Consider the following 20,434-nt stretch of genomic DNA (forward strand, 5'->3'; position numbering starts at 1 on the left):
CAAATATTCACATATATATTCTTCATTATTTTATTGGATTTAATGATCTAAAACAGACTTACAGTTAAAGATGTGTTAGATGGAAGATGAACGGTTAGGATTGCTTAACAACGCACACACTCGCCGAAATGAAAGATTTTATTAATAACTTCGTGCATGTACAGCAAAAGAGACAAAGTATTTAAATTAAAATAATAATTAAATAATTTTTTGATTTCTTTTTTGTGGTCATAATTGGATTTTTTTTTGGTCATAATTGGAACATTTTTCTTTTATAATTATATATATTATTTTAATTGCGTAAAAGTCACTCTAACGTTGATTGCTTTCTTAAGTTCGATTTTGAAGTTTTAAAATTCATTTGCATTTTCTCACTATAATAATATTATTATTTTAAAAGTACGATAATTAATTTTTTATTTGATTTATTAAAATAAAATAGAACGAATAAATAACCAATACATTCATATGACTCGAAAATCCAACTAAATTGAACTACCCCGTCCAAACCATAAAAATTGGGTTGGAATTGGGTCAAATTTTTGGAACGTCGAGTTCACAAGTTGATATTTTTTTCATCGGGTCAACTTGAAAATTATCACGGAAATTAAAAACATTTGAGGTTTGTAACTGATACACTGTAACTTATGAATATTTAACATTTGAAATTTATAAGATTTTTGTCGTTAATGTCCATAAATATGATTCTTTAAATANTAAAAAAAAAAAAAAAAAAAATGGAGATAATCTATGAACTGTTATAGTGTTGGATGATAGAAGTCACATCGGCTAATTTAGGGAATGATTATGGGTTTATAAGCGAGGAATACTAACTCCATTGGTACGAGGTCTTTTGGAGAAACCCAAAGCAAAGACATGAGAGCTTATGCTCAGAATGAACAATATCATACCATTGTGGAGAGTCGTGTTCGTCTAACATGGTATCAGAGCCATGCCCTAAACTTAGTCGTGCCAATAGATTGGCCTCAAATATCGAACAAAGAACTCCAAAAGAAAAGGAATCAAGTCTCCTCGAAGGCAGTAAAAATGACTAAGACTCCAAAAGAGTCGAACCTCGATTAAGGGGAGCGCACTTTGTTCGAGGGGAGGTGTTGGATGATGGAAGTCCCACATCGACTAATTTAGGGAATGATCATGAGTTTATAAGTTCGGCTATTTTCTTAAATTTAATATATATTATTTAAATATAATCACTAAATGTAAATAAAATTTGTAGAAAATGTTCATCAGCACCTTTAATGTGCTTCAATTGCAGAGGACAGTGTTTCGAACAAATCGGACCCAAACATTCAGGAATGCTGTTGATTTTTAGGTCCCATCGATGCTCAATCGAACGGTCGTGGTAATGGAATTTGTCTACCATTCTCACCTCCTACTCTCACAGTGAAAGTAAAAGTCTATGTTAGGGTTCATGGAAGCTTCCTTTTGAGGTCAGCATGGGTTTCTTAAATCTCTTCTTCCAATTTTCTCTGAGTCTTTCATTTCTGTTCTGCTCAATTGTTCTGTTTTTGATGCTGAGTTCATAGCAATTCGTTTTGTTCTTCGCTTCCATCTGTGTAGAAACTGGAAAGTTCGACGCGGAATTTGTTTTTATCAATTAGATAATGGAGAATCCCGATCAGGATCAGCAAGATCCGAGGTGAGGCTCATCTGGATATCTTTAATTCTCGTAGTTAACCTGTTTTTGGCTCTGATTTTCAGTGTTTGAAGTGATTTTTTAGTTCGTGGGTTTTGTTTTTGTGCTTGTCTGTGTCTTGTTCTAAGTTTTTCGTTATAATTTGAGCTTGTGTAGCCAGTGATAGGCGGTTTGATCTCGAACTAAGTACTTAAGATTGGATTTACAAGATGTTCATATGATTCTGGAGTATGAATAAGTTGTTTTCCATCCTCTAAGAGTTAGAGTAATTGTGAGATCCCACGTCGGTTGGAGAGGGGAACGAAGCATTCTTTATACGAGTGTGGAAACCTCTCCCTAGTAGACCCATTTTAAATCCTTGAGGGAAAGCCCGGAAGGAAAGCCTAAAGAGGACAATATATGGTAGCGGTGGACTTGGGTTGTTACAAATGGTATTAGAGGAATGAGTGCCAACAAGGACGCTGGGCCTTGAAGAAGGGTGGATTGTGAGATTCTACATCGGTTGGAGAGGGGAACGAAGCATTCTTTACAAGGGTGTTGAAACTTCTTGGGCTGTTACAAATGGTATTAGAGGGACGAGTGTCAGCGATGACGCTGGGTCTTGAAGAGGGGTGGATTGTGAGATTCTCCATTGGAGAGGGTAATGAAACATTCTTTATAAGGGTGTGAAAACTTCTTGGGCTGTTACAAATGGTATTGGAGGAACGAGTGCCAGCGAGGACGTTGGGTCTTGAAGAGGGGTGGATTGTGAGATTCCACATTGGAGAGGAGAACGAAACATTCTTTATAAGGGTGTGGAAACTTCTCTCTAGCAGGCACGTTTTAAAACCTTGAGGGGAAGCGCGGAAGGGAAAACCCAAAGATGAAGGGAAGTCCGGAAGGGAAAGTTCAAAGAGGACAATATGTGCTAGCGGTAGACTTGGGCTGTTATCGAACGATTACTTGCTCAGTATCAACAATGGCAGGCTTAGACCGCTGGTCATATGAAAAATTTAATGGTTTCCTTTTGTTTATATTTGGCCTCATATTTTTCTCACCCATTTTTCATATGATCCTTTTGTTATTTTCTCTTGTACCATCCCATTTCGTTAATAACACGATCGAGACATAGCTCCGTAAGGATGTAAACGGCTTCGTCTCAAAGCTAAAGATCGAGAGACATTTACTTGATGGGACATATACACAAGAGAAATGGAAACTTAAGGTTTCTGTCTTAGATTTAGATCAGATGCAATTTCTTTAAATTAATGTTTATAAAAACATCATACAATTTATGGTTATCATGAAATGAACTGTAATCGTATTCTGGCAGTATGTTTGGTTATGGTTAAATGCTGAAGTGCTTCTCTCCTTGGTTTGCGTTTGTTTTAATGATCATTGGTCATCAGGACTGTCCCTGGTGTGGAGGACACAACTGCAATGACTATCGAGTTTCTTCGTGCTCGACTTCTATCGGAACGATCTGTTTCAAAAAGTGCAAGACAAAGAGCTGATGAACTAGCAAAAAGAGTTCAGTGTTCGTTTTTTTCGTCGGTTTCTTTGGTTTCTGTCTTATGTGTTTGATCTGGAAATATGATTTGTTTACTGTAGGTTGCAGAACTGGAGGAGCAGCTAAAGATCATTACTCTTCAAAGAAAAATGGCTGAAAAGGCCACAGCAGATGTGCTTTCCATTTTAGAAGATAATGGGGTTAGCGATATTTCTGAGACATTTGATTCGAATTCGGACCATGAAACACCATGTGAATCGAAAGCTGGGAATGACCCCGCAAGAGAAGACGTGAACTCGAGTTCAATACGAAGGAGAAATGAACGTGAAGAATATGCAGGTTCTGATATTGATACTTCTCCAGTGCTAGGTGGAAGCCTGTCTTGGAAAGGACGCAAGGATTCACCACGTACTCGTGAGAAGTACAAAAAAATTTCTGTAAGAAGTCGAAGCAGTTTCGCTTCTATTGGTTCTTCGTCACCAAAACACCAACTTGGAAGATCGTGTCGCCAGATAAAACGTAGAGATGCGAGGTATGCTTAAGCTGTTTATTTCTGTCCTCTATTTGTGGAATTTCTTCTGAGTTGGATCACCTGTAAGACTATTGACCATTGTTCTTGGAAACTTATTGGCATTCTTCTACTGGCATGTTGTAGAATGTGTATGTGAGATCTCACATCGGTTGGAGAGGAAAACGAAGCATTCTTTATAAGAGTGTGGAAACCTCACCTTAGTGGACGTGTTTTAAAACCTTGAGGCGAAGCCCGGAAGGAAAAATCCAAAGAGGACAATATCTGTTAGCAGTGGGCTTGAGCTGTTACGAACGGTATCAGAGCCAAACACCAAGCGAGTGCCAGCGAGGACGCTGGGCCCCGAAGGGGGTGGATTGTGAGATCCCACATCAGTTAGAGAGGTGAACGAAACATTCTTTATAAGAGTGTGGAAACCTCTCCCTAGTAGACCTGTTTGGCTTATCTCATAGGTGCGATAGATGATAGTTGGCTTCTTCTACTATGCCATAGATCCTTAAAAGTGTAATTCAATCCTTAGATATAGTGCCAAATAAATGTAGAGTTTTGAACACTTCCTGAACATTGTACTTGATATTGATTCGTATTTTTGCATACCAGACCACTAGCTGGGGAGCAAGAGCTCAAATCGGAGGCGTCCGTGGATTGTTCTCCAGAGATCGCACCATCTACTTGTTCAGAAGACTCTCGGAATTTCTCTGTAAACGGGCACAAGATATTGAGAGATGGCTATGAACTTCACGAAAAAACACGCTCAGGTTCTTCTGAAGTTCATGGTAACGTAGGAACTAAAGATCGAGATCACGATTTAGATGGGTATGAAAACGTAAACGATATGGAGAAGGCATTGAAATGTCAAGCACAACTCATTGATCAATATGAAGCAATGGAAAAGGCTCAAAGAGAATGGGAAGAGAAGTTCAGAGAAAATAACAACAGTACTCCGGTATGTTCCATCAGAAACTGATTATTTGTTTTTGGTATTGAGAAGCTTTCTGATTTTGTTGCATTTGAATCCCTTGTGTCCGTGATCCGTTCTCGGTTTTCTTTGGAAGATCTGAAGTAGTTATTAGTTCTCGACGTTCGTATTCCTAAACTTTTATTCCTTTTCGAGATATCCATGAGAAGTTGTTCCGTGTTAAAAAAACTGAAGATAAATTTTAATCCTCATGAGAAGAGTACGTATATTACCCGCTTTACGATGATCGCATGTCCATCTAAAATGTCTTTGTCGTTGTCGTTGTCGTTGTCGTTAGAACATTGCCTCTGGTTTTGAGCAAATTACATTGTTGTATGAACTAATTCTTCTCTTTTAATTCATTGCTTATGTAGGATTCTTGTGACCCTGGAAACCATTCAGATATCACCGAGGAAAGGGACGAGATCAGGGCTCAAGCTCCAAATCTATCTGATGAGCCAAAAATGCAGGTTGCAGTAGATTGTGTCTCTAGAGGTTCGTCTCGAGCTCCGCCCAATACGCTTGGCCCATCTCCGTGTGCTGATGTGGAAGACATGCAGGATCAGAACACGAATAGTGTTTCTACTTCACGGTCACTCGAAGAATTTACCTTTCCTATGGCTAATGTGAATCAATGCCAAGAAGAACCTTCACGTACCTCTGAACTCGGTCGTGGGATCCCGGCCAGGCCATTAGTATCTCATGGTGATGCTGGTATCCATAGCCAAGAAACTCCGTACCGTAACAATGATCTATATGCATTGGTGCCACACGAACCACCTGCGTTAAATAGTGTCCTCGATGCGCTTAAACAAGCGAAGCTATCACTAACAAAGAAAATCAACCAAGTACCCTTTGCATCCCATTCTGATCCAAAAGCTGGGGATAGGTTAGACATCCCTGTTGGATGTGCAGGGCTCTTCAGGCTTCCAACTGACTTTGCTGCCGAAGCTTCGAGTCAAACGAATTTCCCAGGTTCGAATTCTCCGTTAAGATTGACAACTACTCGTTATCCTGGTGATAGTGTTCAAATTTTCCCCGGTCATGAAATGGAGGATAGATCGAGTTTTCTAAGAGACCCTCGTTTACGCAACAGCAACTACCACACTAGTTCGGGTTTCGCACGAGATGGGTTTCTAACCAACCATTTTCCTGAGAATAGATGGAAAAATCCAGGCCAGAAGCCTCATTTTGATCCATCACGTCCAGTTTCCTCAAGCGTTCATCATAACGATGGTTTTTTAAGAACTTTTCCGGGTCGGACCGCAGAAATGCCTCCGCCGAACCAATATTCATTCTATGATGATCAGTTTAGGCCAAATATGTATAGATAGTTACTTGTAGTTATGAGTATTAACGTGAAACATTTCAGGTTCCAGGAGGATGGCTAGAAGGCTAGAAGGCTAGAAGGAAATTGGCCTTGTATCATACTGTAAGTTGAAGTTGTTCTGCTTATTTTACTCTCAACTTTCCATATACAAATAAACTATTTGATGATTTGAATCCTATACTCATTTGTACTGAGGATTATATGTTTACATCAAATTCTATGTCATCAGATGTTCATGTGTTCCCTGAGATTCTGCTGGAGATTGCTTGTGTTTGTTTTTTCTTTTGATAGCTAGGGTATCGAGTCGGACTTGCATAACAAGAACGGTTTAAATGTTCATGTTCTATGTTGTCAGTCGTTAGGAAAACTTTGCCCGTTCAAGGGTAGCTCCATAGCAAAATTAGTCGACCCGAGTTTTAAGTTATCAAATATTTGGTTAGGTAGGTTTAAACCTGTTCTAGGGCTCCTTACCACTAGGTTTTCTCGTATGCTCTGTGTCCGATCGGTTTGGTATGTGTACTTTGACTTCCTGAACTTAACTTTTTCTTAGTTCAACAAGGTAGGACTTGAACCTCTAACCTCTCGATTCAGTGGATACGTTTTGACTAGTTAAAACTATGTTCGGGTTGATTCTCAAACTGAACTTATATTCACTTTTTTTTTTCTTCTTATATTTGTGTGAAATTTATGAGCAATCTTATGTTTTCTAGTTACAAACCGACCATATCATTGTCTAATTGAAATTAAGAAAAGATAGAAGTAGAAAGAATAGTGTTTATGGGGACGTTAGCTAAAATACAAACCCGTCAATGTTTGACTAACTACCCTCATTAATTAAAATGTCGTGCTAACATGAGACAAAAAGTACACCTTTTACCACAGTGAAAACATTTTTAAGACCTCGAGTTATATGGTTCGCTCTCAAATTCATAATGTAAAGGGGAATACCCGAAGGGGCATGATTGAAAGGAACTTTTATGCTTTGTTTTTAAAAATATAAAACAAAGCACTAATTTGTAAAGATATTTTGACAAACGATGTCGTATTATATCAATAAGACGGTCTTACATTTTTTTAAATATTTATTTTTTAATTCTTTTTAACCTTTGCAAAGATATTTTATTTCTAATTTTGTTTTTTTTTATTACAGATAAATATGTCTTTATTTTCACTTTTATTAAATAGAAATATTTATTTTAAAATAAATAAATCAATTTTTGATTCACAATTGTATTTTTCTAAAAAAGGAAAATCTATCATTATCTTTTTATTTATTTATTTATTTATTTATATATTGACATTGTCAACTTGGGAAAGCACTCATTCGTAAACATGATTAGACCCAAATAAAAAGTTGCTTTTCCACCCACAATAAATAAATAAATAAAATATATATATATATATATATATATAGTATTTTATAATACTTTGTCTTTAATTTAAAAAAAAATCAAAATTACCCTTAAATTATTTTTTTTTTATTAATATTCTTAAAATTTTTATTTAAGAACTAAAAAAAATTTAAATTTTTTTAAAAAAATTCAAAAATATCGGTTAGTACTATATTTAACTTCAAAATTAACGTTTAAAAATATATTTAAAAAATAATTATAAACCTTTTTTATCTATATATATTGATAATAAGATGGTAGTATTTTAATTAATTTATCAATAAATAAATAAATTAATTAATTAATTAATTAAAAGATATATATATATATATAGCAAAGTAGTTTCACTTTTTGTATATAGGTACAATAAAAATATTTTTTTTTTATGATTAGACCATTCTTTTAAAGTAAAATTTTAAACAAACACAATTTGCTATTTTTGGAGTGACATAAATACAAAAGTATTTTCCCTATAATTCAAATCTATACTTAGAAAAGGTTAAATTAAACTCGTTGTTATTATTATTATTATTATTTTTCTAGGTATCGATCTTTGAGGTATCTTGTTTCGACTGTAGCTCGTTCGTTTTAGCTCTGATTTGAGTGATTGAAAAAAAAAACGTTGAAATCGTTGTTCAATACAGGGTAGGTTTTTTATCGTCAAAAATATTAATTAATTGAGATTAAGGACTAAAAAATATTTTTTTTTCTCCCGAGTAACTGAGAGAAACAAAAAAAGTTATTTCTTGATGTTCGATAATATATAGCTCTTGGTCTTCTGACCTTTCACAGTATTAAAAAAAATTTAAGTTTCATAGTTTGTATATTATTTAAAATTATTTAAAATTTCACCTGAAGGATAACTAGACGATATAAACTTATTTGGTGTGGATAAAGTTGGGATGAATTTAGCGATGATCTTGTCTTAAAAAGCAAGTGTTTGACTTAGAGTTAACACTTGAGCATGTTCTAAGAGATGAACACAATAAATTATGAATTCATTAGTTTATTTGGATCAAATTGCAAGGTTTAATCATTTTGAAAGCATGATTAGCAGTTCTTTAGATTCAGGGAGGCAACAACTTGGCATATAATAAAATGAAGGCAAGTGATTGAAATTTGTTTCCCACCCATTTCTGTTGCTCAAATTTTCTATGAAAGTCTGAACAGATTTGATTCTTCTTTCTTTAAATATCATAAGAAGATTCCATTTCCCATCACTACTTCTATTGCAATTCCACTGTCTCAGTAAGTCCATTTTAAAACTCATGGTGGTGGGTTCTTCGGGTTTCTCTCTCAATCCGCACTCAAATTTCTCCAAATGGCTTCTCTCCTTTTCAGTTCTTGCAAATTCCCGATTTCTTCACCGTACTTTCAATCGTTTTCTCTCGGATTTTCGCTTGTAGTCGCCATNTTTTTTTTTTTTTTTTTTTTTTTTTTTTTTTTTTTTTTTTTTGCGTTCCTGATTTGTGTTCGAGCGTGTTCTTGAAATGATTCATCATGGGAATCGGTTTTCGTACTAGTTTTGGCGTGAATGCGATTGGAATCACTCCTTTCGTGGTTGAATTTGCTGAAGTTCGCGCGATTTTAGTTCGCAATAGAAGAGAAATTTGAGGTTTCGATTAGTGTAGAAAAGGAGATTTGATTTGAGGAGAAGAGGTTATTTGGAGAATGATGTCTTCTGGTGTAAATTTGGTGATGACTGTGATTGGATTCACTGTGAGTACTTTGTTCATCGTGTTCGTCTGCGCGAGGCTTGTTTGTGCTCGGATTCATCTCAATGCTTCAAGGCGCTCCTTCCTTGTCGCTTCTAGATCCGATCTCAGTGGGGTGAGTTCGTTTTTCTCATGTTTAATTTGCTTCCAGATTTGTTGATACATTTCATGTGCTGCTGATTCATGAGCCATATTTATCATTAGAAACTGGATTTGATTGTCTCTCTGCACTATAGTTCTTGCATTTCTGCAAATTGAATGTAGTTTCACCATTCATTTCATACGGTTGTTTTACTCCGTTCTGATATGCTGTAAGAGACTACTAAAAAAGGCGAAACTCACGCGTTTTTAGAGATTGTTACATATAATTCTGTTCTATGATTAGCTAGTTGGTGAGACAATAGCTTACCAAGTCACGTGGTTAAAGTTTGATCTCAAATGACTCGGCCTACACTTCGATCTAAAGCCATTTGAATTTGAAAGCAATCAAAACAAAAAGTCGAAGAACCATCGGACCTATTATTGACCCATATATCGTGATATCATGTTAGCTTGGTTGTCTCTCTTTTGTAGGTCTGCTAATGCATTTTTAGTAGCCTTTTTGCATTGTCACTTTTAGTCAACTACTGATGAATTGGGAGAGGTTAGACAGGAACAAAAAGGGTCTCTGAATACTCAATTCTTGTTTGTTCTTATAGGCAGTTCTTTTTAGTTCTTTTTCCCTTGCTTTACGCTGATTCATTTGTGGACGTCTCTTTATTTACACAATGAATTTCCTCGTTGCAGCTCGAACGGGGACAACACGGTGTAGAGCCTTTCGTTGTAGCTAACTTTCCAACTAAGAAGTATAGTGATGAATACTTCTCATCCATGAGGAATGCTCAGTATGTTCTCCTTCATTTCACAGTCTCACAGCGTTGGTTTCATGATTTCTTTAGAAAATCTCTTTATCTGATATATATATCACGAATCATAAATTGCCTCCAGATGGGCAGTGACATATGATGATATTTGTTTCCTCTGGATAAGATTGGATAAGATTCTATTATGGTGTCTCTTTGATGTAAAGTATAGTGGTTTTATCTGTAATGGCCTAAAGCAGACAATCTCTGCTGGTGGTGGGTTTGAGCTTTTACAAATGGTATTAGAGCCAGACACCGAACGGTGTGCCAGCGAGGACGCTGGGCCTAAGGGAGGTGGATTGTGAGATCCCACATCGGTTGGAGAGGAGAACGAAACATTCCTTATAAGGGTGTGGAAACCTCTCCCTAACAAGATGCGTTTTAAAACCGTGAGGTTGACGGCGATATGTAACGGACCAAAGTAGACAATATCTGCTAGCGGTAGTCTTGGGCTGTTACAGAGAATGAGGACTAACTGCTTTACTCAAGGGAGTATGATGAGCTTAAAATGAGTTGATCTTGTAGTTGAATGGTTTTTCCCCAAGCATAATCATTTGTGAATATTGAGTGGTAGGTTGAGGTGTCACAAACCAGATATTTAGCCGTCACACTGTTCAGGTGGAAAAGCAAAAAGGAGGAACAAACAGGTTGGGCCATGTTGGTATTGCTTGTGAGAGTGATTGATGGCCTCTTGAATAAATATCTTTAAAAGTTAGTAGAATGGTGATTCTTTTATGAGATATTTTGGTAAGTTGGCTTCAAACATAGTTTTAATCAGCCTGGGCCCTTAGCAGTAGATGAGGAAAAAGGAGTTACTAGTTAAATCTCGTACGGTTTGGAACGAACGCTACTATGTTAATGTAGTGTCACTCTCTCTCTCTTAAATACATCTACTAGTTGTTGTAAATATCTTTCCCATCGTGCTCGAGAACCTCTTCTATTAGTTCATGTATGGTTAAGGAAAAGATATAGGCGAAGCTCGAACTCGATAACCACCTATTCTCTTCCCCTGCCAAAAGATGCCCTGCTCCCCTCTCGCTAACCATGTTTACAGAACTGTATCCCACTCGTATCTCTCTAATGAACCTCTTAATTAAATGGGTCTCACTCATACCAGATGTCCTGTAACAGCCCAAGCCCACTGCAAGCAGATATTGTCCGCTTTGACCCGTTATGTATCACCGTCAACCTCATGGTTTTAAAATGCGTCTGCTAGGGAATAGGCTCTCCCTTACTCACAGATCAAGCCTCATTAGCCCTCCCCCCTTTCCTACCATACACTTCCAAAATAGGACCTCTGATGGTGCTGTTGAAAACATGAGGCAAGAGAATAGGCTGCCCACAGCTGAAATAGGGCTATAGGACGTAATCTTATAGTTTATATGCTTTGGTCAATTGAGCTACGTTTTGAAAATCTAATACCGACCGATTGGTGACGTTAGCTAAGTGTAAAAGGTATCATGAAAACATAAGCATGGTGATGTTTCTTCTCCTTCTGTGTTTTAGTAATGGCTTCCTCTCTAGTACCATTCTTGTATCGGTACGAAAAAGTTGAAGGAATAAGACGGTTCAAAACCGAGCTTAATGGTTTGTTTCTGTGTTTAAAATGGCAGATGCACAGTTTGCTTAGCAGATTATCACAGTGAAGACTTATTGCGCATTCTCCCTTACTGTGGACACTCCTTCCATGTGACCTGCATAGACATATGGCTGCATCGGCACTCAACGTGCCCAGTTTGTCGTACATCGTTACGCGAGGTCCCAGACAAGAAACGAACATTACAACCCTTGTTTAGTTCAGCCATTCGCTCTCATTACAACCTCAACTCAGACGTCTGTGCTTATCCCTGCCATGGGTTCCCATTAAGCGACCATGAAAACACTGGGTTGGAACCAATCCAAGAGAATCAGGCTAACGGAGCAGCGGATCCGATAGAGAACGCTTCCTCGTTTACCGAAGGTAACCTGAATAGTAAAGGCTCAAGAAACAAAAATGTAGTAAGTCCATCAAATGCTTGAGAATTTCTCTGTGGTTGGTTTGTGATAGGAGTTTGGATTGGTAAGAGAGCTGTGTCCCAAAAGTAGATGTCCTTAGCCATCTATCTGCTTAGAAAGGTTGTCTGTCTTGTTATTTACCACTGTACATAAGTCTTGCTTGTAGTGAACTAATCTGTTGCTGGTTTGAGCAGTTTTGTTACTTTTCTTCTGCACAACATTAAGTACACCATGAACCCCCTTTTTTACGTATCGTCTACACATAGATAGCTAACTGCACGTACCTATTCCGTGATTGGCTTCTAATAATAGAAGAGACTATTTAGATAGGATTTTCACTTTCTCCAAACCATAGCGTCCAAGACTAGAACAGAGAATATGTTATTGTGAGATCCCCCACATCGGTTAGCAAGGAGAATGAACATTCTTTATAAGGGTGTGGAAATATCTCTCTAGCAGATGCATTTTAAAATCTTTGAGGAGAAACCTGAAAGGAAAAGCTTAACGAGGACAATATCTGCTAGCGGTGGGCTTGGACCGTTACAAATAGTATCAGAGCTAGACATCGTACAATGGGTCAACGAGGAGACTAAGCCCTGAAGGGAGTAGACACGAGGCGGTGTGCTAGCAAAGATACTAGGCTCCAAGGGGGGAGGTGGATTAGGGAGTCCCACATTGATTGGAGAAGGGAACGAGTGTCAGTGAAGATGCTGATCTCAAAAGGGAGAGAATTGTGAGATCATGCTGATCTCAAAAGGGAGAGAATTGTGAGATCTCACATCGGTTGGGTGTGGAAATACTCTTAAACTTTGTATTTTAGCTCGAAATTACCTTTTAAAGTGTCAAAAGTTTCAATAATACCCTTAAACTTTAAAAAATATCTTAAAACATATACCTTTAAACTTTAAAAAATATCTTAAAAATATATTTTTTTTAAACTTTTAAAAAAAATTCAAAAATACTTTTACTTGATTTGGATGAAAATCGTTAATATTTTGTTTAAAAAATACTCTTAACTTTTAAAAAAGTTTCAAAAATACATTTGAATTTTTATAAATTTCATTAATACCGGTAAATTTTTTTTAAGAAATTTAAAAATATATTTATGAATAGTAACACGTTTCAAAAATACTAATAAAAATTTCAAACATTTGGAGATAGTCTATGAAGTATCAATTCGTCCATATATTGATAGTAAGAATTTTTTAATTTTTTTTTAATAAAGGTAAAATATGTTAATGTACTCTTAAAATTTCACAGTTATTATTGAATTGTTTTTAAATTAAAGTGTATTTTCGTAACATCTTTGAAATTCAAGGATATTTTTAAAATAAAGTAGCCATTTATGTCTCAAAAATATTTAAAAGTTAGAATAATAATAATAATAATAATAATTTAGCTTATTTTTTAAAATAGGAAGGAGTGGGAGATTTTTTTTTTTTTTTTTACTAATAATGCTAATTAAATATTTAAAGGTTTAAAATTGCGAAATATCTTCTTCTTCTTCTTCTTCTTCTTCTTCTTCATCTTGTTGGATGCCCTAAGCCCTGTTTGTGGCAATGGCTCTGAGAGAGTTCTTCAACACCACAGTAAACTCATACTTGTTCGTGAAATCTATTTTACTCTTCGGCGGATACGAACTCCATTCAAATTCCTGAACCAATCTCGCTAGCATCACATGAACGTGAATCGTCGCCATTCCCAATCCAGGGCAAATCCTCCTCCCCACTCCGAACGGAATCATCTTCACTCCTTTCACTCCTGTCATATCCGCATCGTCTTCACCGGACGTGAATCTCTCCGGCTCGAACTTCTCCGGATTCTTCCACACTTCCGGATCCTTGCTGATTCCCGCCAAGTAAACCTCCACGTTCGCTTCCACCGGAATGTCGTATCCGCCGAGTTTTGTCGCCTCGGTCACCGAATGCGTCAGCGTGAAGTACGTCGGCGGGTGTTTTCTCAGTAATTCCTTCACTACGGCTTGAAGGTATGGCAATTTCTCCACATCTGATTCCTCTACTTTTCTTTCGCCTACTGTTTGTTTGATTTCTTCGTGTAGTTTGTTCTGGATGTTAGGGTTTGTGATTAGCTCTGCGATTCCCCATTCGATTGCGGCGGCCGTTGTGTCTGTGCCGCCGTTGAGGAATTCGGAGCAGAGAGTGACTAATTCGGCGTCTGTTGGGGACGATTCCCGGCCGTCGACCTTGAGATCGAAGAGCGTATCGAGGTATGAAAATGAAGTTGCGTTAATGTCTGATCCTGGATTTTGAAGTGCTTTTTTCCTTCGATTGATGAACTGTACGACAAATTCGATTTGCTCTTTTCTCACTTCCATGGCGCGTTTCCTCTGCTTGGAGAAGAACGGCCTCAAAATCGGGAGAAAATCGTCGATTCTCGGATCGACGGTGATCAAAACGGTTTTAAGAACTTGATCCATTTTCTCAACCGATTCCTCGTCCATTTCTAATCCAAAGCACATCGCCAAGAGAATACAGAACACAGCGAATCTAGCATTCTTCAACACCCAAACAGCACCACCGTTGGCGGCGGCGTCGGCTCGGATGCGTTCAACGAGATTATCAATGGCGTTTTTTCTAACGTCGCGAAATTCCTTCAAGCTGCTGGAAGAGAGCATGTTCTCGACCATGTTTCGGCGGAGGGAGCGCCAGAGGGAGCCGTAGACGGCGGCATTGACAGAGAATTTGTTGCAGCTGAAGACGATTCGGGTTGGATTCTCAGCAGGACGGCTGGCGAAGGCAGGGCCGCGCTTGATTAGGGCTTCATGGATGAGGTCGGCGCCGGACAAGATGATCATGGTGCGAGAGCCCAACTGGAGAGTGAAGATTGGGCCATAAATCAGGCGAAAGTCTTCGATGTATTCGAAGAAATGCTTGCCGGTGCGGGCGACCTGGAAGAGGTTTCCAACGACCGGCCATCCGCGGGGTCCCGGCGGGAGGTTGAGCCGTTTCTTGGAGATACGTTTTTGGATGAGAAAGAAGATGAGTACAGATAGTGCGAAGGCCATAAGTGAGAAGAAAAGTTGGAGGTAGTGATCGGAGAAAGAGGACGACGCCATTGTTGAGTTTGGCGAAGGAAGTTTACGACAGAGGGAGAAGAAGACGAAGGATAGAAGAAGCAATTTTAGAGGGAAATTTATAAAGGTAACCCACAACTCTTGGTATTTTTATTATTATTAATTATTGTCTTCCTTTTTTTTTTTTATAAGTATTTGTATTTTTATTTTAAAAGTTTGATATTACTTTTAGTTTTTTTTTTTTAAAAAATTAAAATTATTATTAAACTAAAAGAAAATAAAAAATATATATAAAAACCAATAATATTTTATTTTATAAATACTTATAAATTTTCTAAAGAATCTTTTTAAAAAAAAAAATCTAAATTTTTCAAAAGTATTTTAGAAAATACCCTTAACTTTCAAATCTTTAAAAAAAAATTAAAATATCTGTAAACTTTTTGAAAAAACTTCTGAGATGTTTTTTAATATTATTTTAATTTTAAAAATTATACTTACCATTAATATCACATTTCAGAAATATATATGGACTTTGAAAAAAAAAATATATTAAAAAGTTTTATTTCTTTTATGGTTAATATTCTTAAAATTGAAAAAGAATATTATATATTGAACCATAATAACTTTTTAAAAATTTTTAATTTATCAATAATATTAAAGATGTTTAATACTATTTTTCAACTTCACAAATATTTTTAATAATTTTGTTTATAAAAAATAATTGTTTTTTTTAATAGAAATTTAAAGATATTATTGACTTGTTTTTTTTTTATAGAAATAATTGTTTTTTTAAAATTAGTCGACTTGTTTTGCGCATTTAATATTTTAAAAGCAATGCAAGGATAAAGGAGGAATGCAACGTGTGAATTGAGGGCACTTTGTTATATGCCCATAATTAAAGTTCACCCTTTTCAACCTAAATCTCTCGTTAATTTCATCTATTAAAGTGTGTCGATATATATATATAGTTGAGGATTGTTAAAAGTGGGTCCCACATTGTTTATCTATTAAAGTTTTTCGATATATATATTGTTGAGAATTGTTGGAAGCGAGTCCATGATCATGAGTTTATAAGTAGTTAGACAATGATCATGAGTTTATAAGTAGAATAATACATCTCCATTAGTATAATACCTTTTAGGGAAGTCCAAACCAAAGCCATGAGAGCTTATACTTAGAGTGGACAATATCATACTATTGTGGTGGAGAGTCGTGATTCCTAATATATATATATATATATATATATATATACTTTAGTTTAAAATATTTTAAAGAGTGGTTAGGATGAGGAAAGTGGAATAATTAAATTGAAAGAGTAGAATGGGCGGAAAGTGTTGATTTAAGGGTTGGTTGGGGAGGGAGGGGGAAGTTGTGTAAAATTAAATACTCCATTCATTTACAAACGACACTCTATAGTTGTGGAAACCCCATTTCATTACTTTCTTTTTTCTTTATTAGCATTTAAATGGAGATCGTACTATACTGTTGTTGTATCGCTAGAAAACCAAGGATCAAACCAAACGAACATAGGATCAAACCAAATGAACATAGCGTAGTCCAAACATCGAGAAAGAAATTACCGAACATCAAAATAACCCTAAATACCTAAACTTAGAAGAATCTTAATTATGTAATAGAATTGTTTCATGGATTTGACGTTTATGTCACCAAATTATAAGAAGAGGGTTGCCGTTCAATTAAGAAGAAAATGAAAGAAAACCACCACTTACTTTATTGCTTCAAACACCGTGACTAATTTTATGAACCCACTTTGCATTTAACTCAATCATGGCCCACTTATTTTTCTTAAATTTCTATTTCAATTTTTATATATAAACATAATTTTCAAACACTAAAAGGTTATCATATGAAACCGTTGGGTTCATAATGGCATGGCAAGTACTTTGAATTAGTCAAGTCTTAATGGCTAAACTACTTTAAAGATGATCATTTATAGGCATACAACATTGGAGCAACTATTTATTACTAATGGAGATTAATAACTACAATATACTATTTCAGTTCCTGTTTCTTAGAAACAAAAGGGTTCAACACAAAATTTCAAAGATCAAAATTTGGAGATTCAAGAAGGTTACCTCCCAGAGCATATAAGAAACTGGGAAGATGCAATGGCTGGCTCTCATCATCATTCTTCCATCCTTCCTCTCTATTGTGACAATATTATAGCTTTAATGAACTCGACGCTCGTTCTAATCTTCATCAAATTTGATCTTCTTGGGAGTTGGTTGGACGCTACCCACCTGCAAAAATTTCAAATTCAGCAGAAAAACAAATGGAGGTGGAGGGAAGAAGCCCCTTCCTGCAGTATTTCGGCGTTAAAATACCGACATTGAATCTCAAACGAAGAAATGTTTTGGTGTGACCAACCGGGATCTAATGAGAAGGGGGAGGGAGGCATCATATGTTGCTAAGTTCTAACAAGGCATGCATACAAGCACATGAAGCTAAACAGGTTTAGGAGTGCACTCTGATAAAACTAAACATCACTTCAACTATAGAAAATATACGAATTGATAAAGAGGATTAACTAAATACCATATCCTTAAATTGTCTATATAAGACCATTTTTCACATGGAAATCATGAAAAGTGAGGTGCTCATAGTGGCCAACCGCCGTATGGAAACCATGAACAAGTGAAGTGGCTCACACAGGCTGTACAATACCAATGTGAGCTCCTGAGAGACATTAACACTTGCTAGGTTCACTCGATGTCTATATCGGGTGTGTACTCCTAAGTTCGTTTGAATCATCCTCTTAGCTATATTGTTTTAGAGTGGAGCCATCTTTTCTTTTTCAGGTTTAGTTTTGTTTAGCTCCTTTTTGGACTGAAAACCCCCTTTTTTCATTCATTTTTCTCAACGAAAGTTCTAGCTTTTTTTTTTTAAAAAAGAAAAACACAGAAAAAGCCCCCAAGTTTCTTATGGCATGGGAATTGTTCAATCACAAAGCAGCAATCAGCCAATAAAACTGAGGAATGGGCTAAATATCGATACCAATATTAATAATCTTCAGGAAAAAGAAAATGCTTACAATTTCTGGGCACTCGTAATCAATCCCAGCAGCTCTTATCCTCTTCTGTCTAGCCTGATTCCGCTTCAAGATCCTCTCCACCAACTTCCTGTGCTCACCCAATGTCCTTTCCTGAAAATTATCCAAAAATATGTAAAAAAAATATGTTTGTTTATGGTCTACAAGATAATTCTCCAAACTTGATAGTTGATACCTTGTTCTGCTTTTTACGTTCAAGTTCAGACCAGTTTAAGGGAATGTGGCGATAGTTAAAACCTTTCCATCTGTAAATATGTCATGATAACACTTGAGCGAAAAATAAACAATATCGGTTGAAATATTCAACAATCATGTCTGTCAACACATGGGTGGAAGAAAATTCTAGCAGCAGAAATGCAATCGATTACTTACAGTTTGGGATGAACATGTTCGGGAGCAATTAGATGAACTTTCAGAATGTGTTCGTACAACAAATAGTTATGCATAGAATCAGCTACAATTTTTGCCACCTGTGGTGCTCACAAAATCCAAATTTAGGATAATATGAAAAACTAAAACTAAGAAAACAATCTGCACAAACATCCTAAATAGATAATAGCACCTCTGGAGAATCGAACTCAATGTAGCCAAAATGCCTCGACTTCCCAGTCTGCATACAGAAAAAGTATATATCATAATAGATTAAAACAAAGATGAAGATACTTTAAAAGAACGTTAAATTAAGTCAAGAAGTTACGATTAACAGTAAAATCTGGTGTGTTTTTTTTCAAATAAGTCGAACTTTCATTGAGAAAGATAAAAGAATGTATAAGGGCAAACAAAAAAACTAAGCCCAACAAATATCCCAAAACAGCTACAAAAAGGGATTCCAATCAAACAAAATCAAACCAAAACTATAATTACAACAAGGCCTAGTGATCAATGTCTATAAAGAGACATTAAACCTAACTACCTCTCAAACTCAATCAAGACTACTCCACATCTCTAAAAATCCTATTGTTTAACTCAATCCAAACCGCCACAAAGCACAGAATCTAGTGATTATTGTAACGCAATACTCTCCCATGAACATATATTTTCTTTCTGGAAAAACATTTTGCAGATAAGAGCCTTACTTTTTTATTCCGTGCAATTCTTAATCTTTTGACTTTCCCAAACTGTCCGAAAAACCCTGCAAAAAACTATAGGGGTTAAGACGTACGTAGCAGACAAGATAACAATAGACTCATACTTAATTCATTGAATGTAAAATGTGAGCTGCCAAACCTTCCATCTCCTTCTCGAAGAAACCATGCGGTATGCGAGCAATGTAAAGAACAGTAGCAGTACTTTCCAATGGCTTTTGTGCCGGTAACTTACGCCCAGGACCACCCTCCAATGGCTTAAAAACAGAGAGAATAAGAAAATCAGAGGCAAGAGAGAGGAATAAGTGCATGAAACACTAGAGAGATTAAGAGATGTAATAACCAAATCCGAATCGAAGGGGTTGATGAACAGTACGACGAACATACATACCAAGAAATCGGCAGATTCCTTCTTGTTGGATAACAGAGAAGTAGCCTTATTGAGTTTCTTCTTCATAGCTTTCTTCGCCTTAGCCCCCATTGAATTCAAGCAAAAGGGAATCAAACCCTAGAATTCCCTAAATTGCCACGAACTTATCGGTGCAGACACAGCAAATTGTAAGCGGAAAGTGAACAATGTCTCAGAGCTTTACGATTGAAACAATAAACGGGCATTAGGGTTTAGGTCAGGCGAAAATTTGGGAAATTGACAAATTAGCCCCTCCATATTTTTTCTTTGCCCAAAATGCCCCTTCTGAAAAATAAAGTATTTTTGAAGCCTTTGACTCAATAGTTAGACGATTACGATTTATTTAGTGGATTTTACGAATTGATACATGTCCGGAATGCTCATTCGAGAAAGTTGATTCCTATTCCTAAGTCTAAAATTTGGGAGTTGCTCTGAGAAATCTCATTTTTTCACGCCCACACAAGGGGATGCAGATTACAGGTGACGATTACAAGAATAAGTGAACAATACCAGGCAACATTCACGGATGGATGGCTTCCTTGATATTAAGATGGGAAAGCCGTCGAGAATTGAATGAGGAAGAGGAAAAACCTGAACTTTGATTATCTCTAACCGTTGAAACAGGGGTGATTTTTCAATTGCATACCTTCTAAGTACTAAAGACATTCATACTAATAAAACACCACCTTAGAAACCCTTTATAAATAGGCCAATACACAGTTTGATGAAACGACCTCGACCTCGAGCTCAAAAGAGTAGCTCAACCAAGTCATACACTCATCATTGTGACTAACAGAAAACCACCACCAAGTCGTTGCACAATCAAGGAGTCGAATTATCGTTGATTGCGTGTAACATGGTAGTATACAA

The 20,434-nt window shown here is 36.5% G+C and overlaps 4 protein-coding genes across 5 annotated transcripts; 2 read left to right on the forward strand and 2 right to left on the reverse strand.

Moving 5' to 3' along the window:
• The first annotated feature begins 1,264 nt into the window (after nucleotides 1-1,264).
• On the forward strand, nucleotides 1,265-6,206 carry LOC111788440. Of its 2 annotated transcripts, XM_023668810.1 has the most exons (6): nucleotides 1,265-1,451; nucleotides 1,582-1,660; nucleotides 3,046-3,166; nucleotides 3,248-3,678; nucleotides 4,276-4,621; nucleotides 5,008-6,206. In XM_023668810.1, the coding sequence occupies exons 2-6, from the start codon at nucleotides 1,626-1,628 to the stop codon at nucleotides 5,965-5,967; spliced, it is 1,893 nt and encodes a 630-aa protein (XP_023524578.1). In that variant the 5' UTR covers nucleotides 1,265-1,451; nucleotides 1,582-1,625; the 3' UTR covers nucleotides 5,968-6,206. The 2 variants fall into 2 exon arrangements, with proteins under 2 accessions (XP_023524578.1, XP_023524651.1); XM_023668883.1 differs by lacking the exon at nucleotides 1,265-1,451 and having other exon boundaries at nucleotides 1,460-1,660.
• A 2,568-nt stretch (nucleotides 6,207-8,774) lies between these two features.
• Nucleotides 8,775-12,214, forward strand: LOC111788586 (RING-H2 finger protein ATL74-like). Its single transcript, XM_023669009.1, has 3 exons — nucleotides 8,775-9,184; nucleotides 9,856-9,953; nucleotides 11,585-12,214. Exons 1-3 carry the CDS (start codon nucleotides 9,026-9,028, stop codon nucleotides 11,988-11,990), a joined length of 663 nt encoding a protein of 220 aa, XP_023524777.1. The 5' UTR covers nucleotides 8,775-9,025; the 3' UTR covers nucleotides 11,991-12,214.
• A 1,216-nt stretch (nucleotides 12,215-13,430) lies between these two features.
• Nucleotides 13,431-15,138, reverse strand: LOC111788662 (cytochrome P450 77A3-like). Its single transcript, XM_023669127.1, has one exon. It carries the CDS (start codon nucleotides 15,040-15,042, stop codon nucleotides 13,507-13,509), a length of 1,536 nt encoding a protein of 511 aa, XP_023524895.1. The 5' UTR covers nucleotides 15,043-15,138; the 3' UTR covers nucleotides 13,431-13,506.
• A 1,812-nt stretch (nucleotides 15,139-16,950) lies between these two features.
• LOC111788740 (MKI67 FHA domain-interacting nucleolar phosphoprotein) lies at nucleotides 16,951-19,758 on the reverse strand. Its single transcript, XM_023669247.1, has 8 exons — nucleotides 19,547-19,758; nucleotides 19,298-19,412; nucleotides 19,147-19,202; nucleotides 18,633-18,680; nucleotides 18,443-18,540; nucleotides 18,246-18,315; nucleotides 18,053-18,163; nucleotides 16,951-17,261 (listed from the first exon to the last, which is right to left on the reverse strand). The coding sequence occupies exons 1-8, from the start codon at nucleotides 19,634-19,636 to the stop codon at nucleotides 17,211-17,213; spliced, it is 639 nt and encodes a 212-aa protein (XP_023525015.1). The 5' UTR covers nucleotides 19,637-19,758; the 3' UTR covers nucleotides 16,951-17,210.
• Between the last annotated feature and the right edge of the window lie 676 nt (nucleotides 19,759-20,434).

The sequence above is a fragment of the Cucurbita pepo genome, chromosome LG01 (genome assembly GCF_002806865.2).
Source record: "Cucurbita pepo subsp. pepo cultivar mu-cu-16 chromosome LG01, ASM280686v2, whole genome shotgun sequence".
Classification (NCBI taxonomy): Eukaryota; Viridiplantae; Streptophyta; class Magnoliopsida; order Cucurbitales; family Cucurbitaceae; genus Cucurbita; species Cucurbita pepo.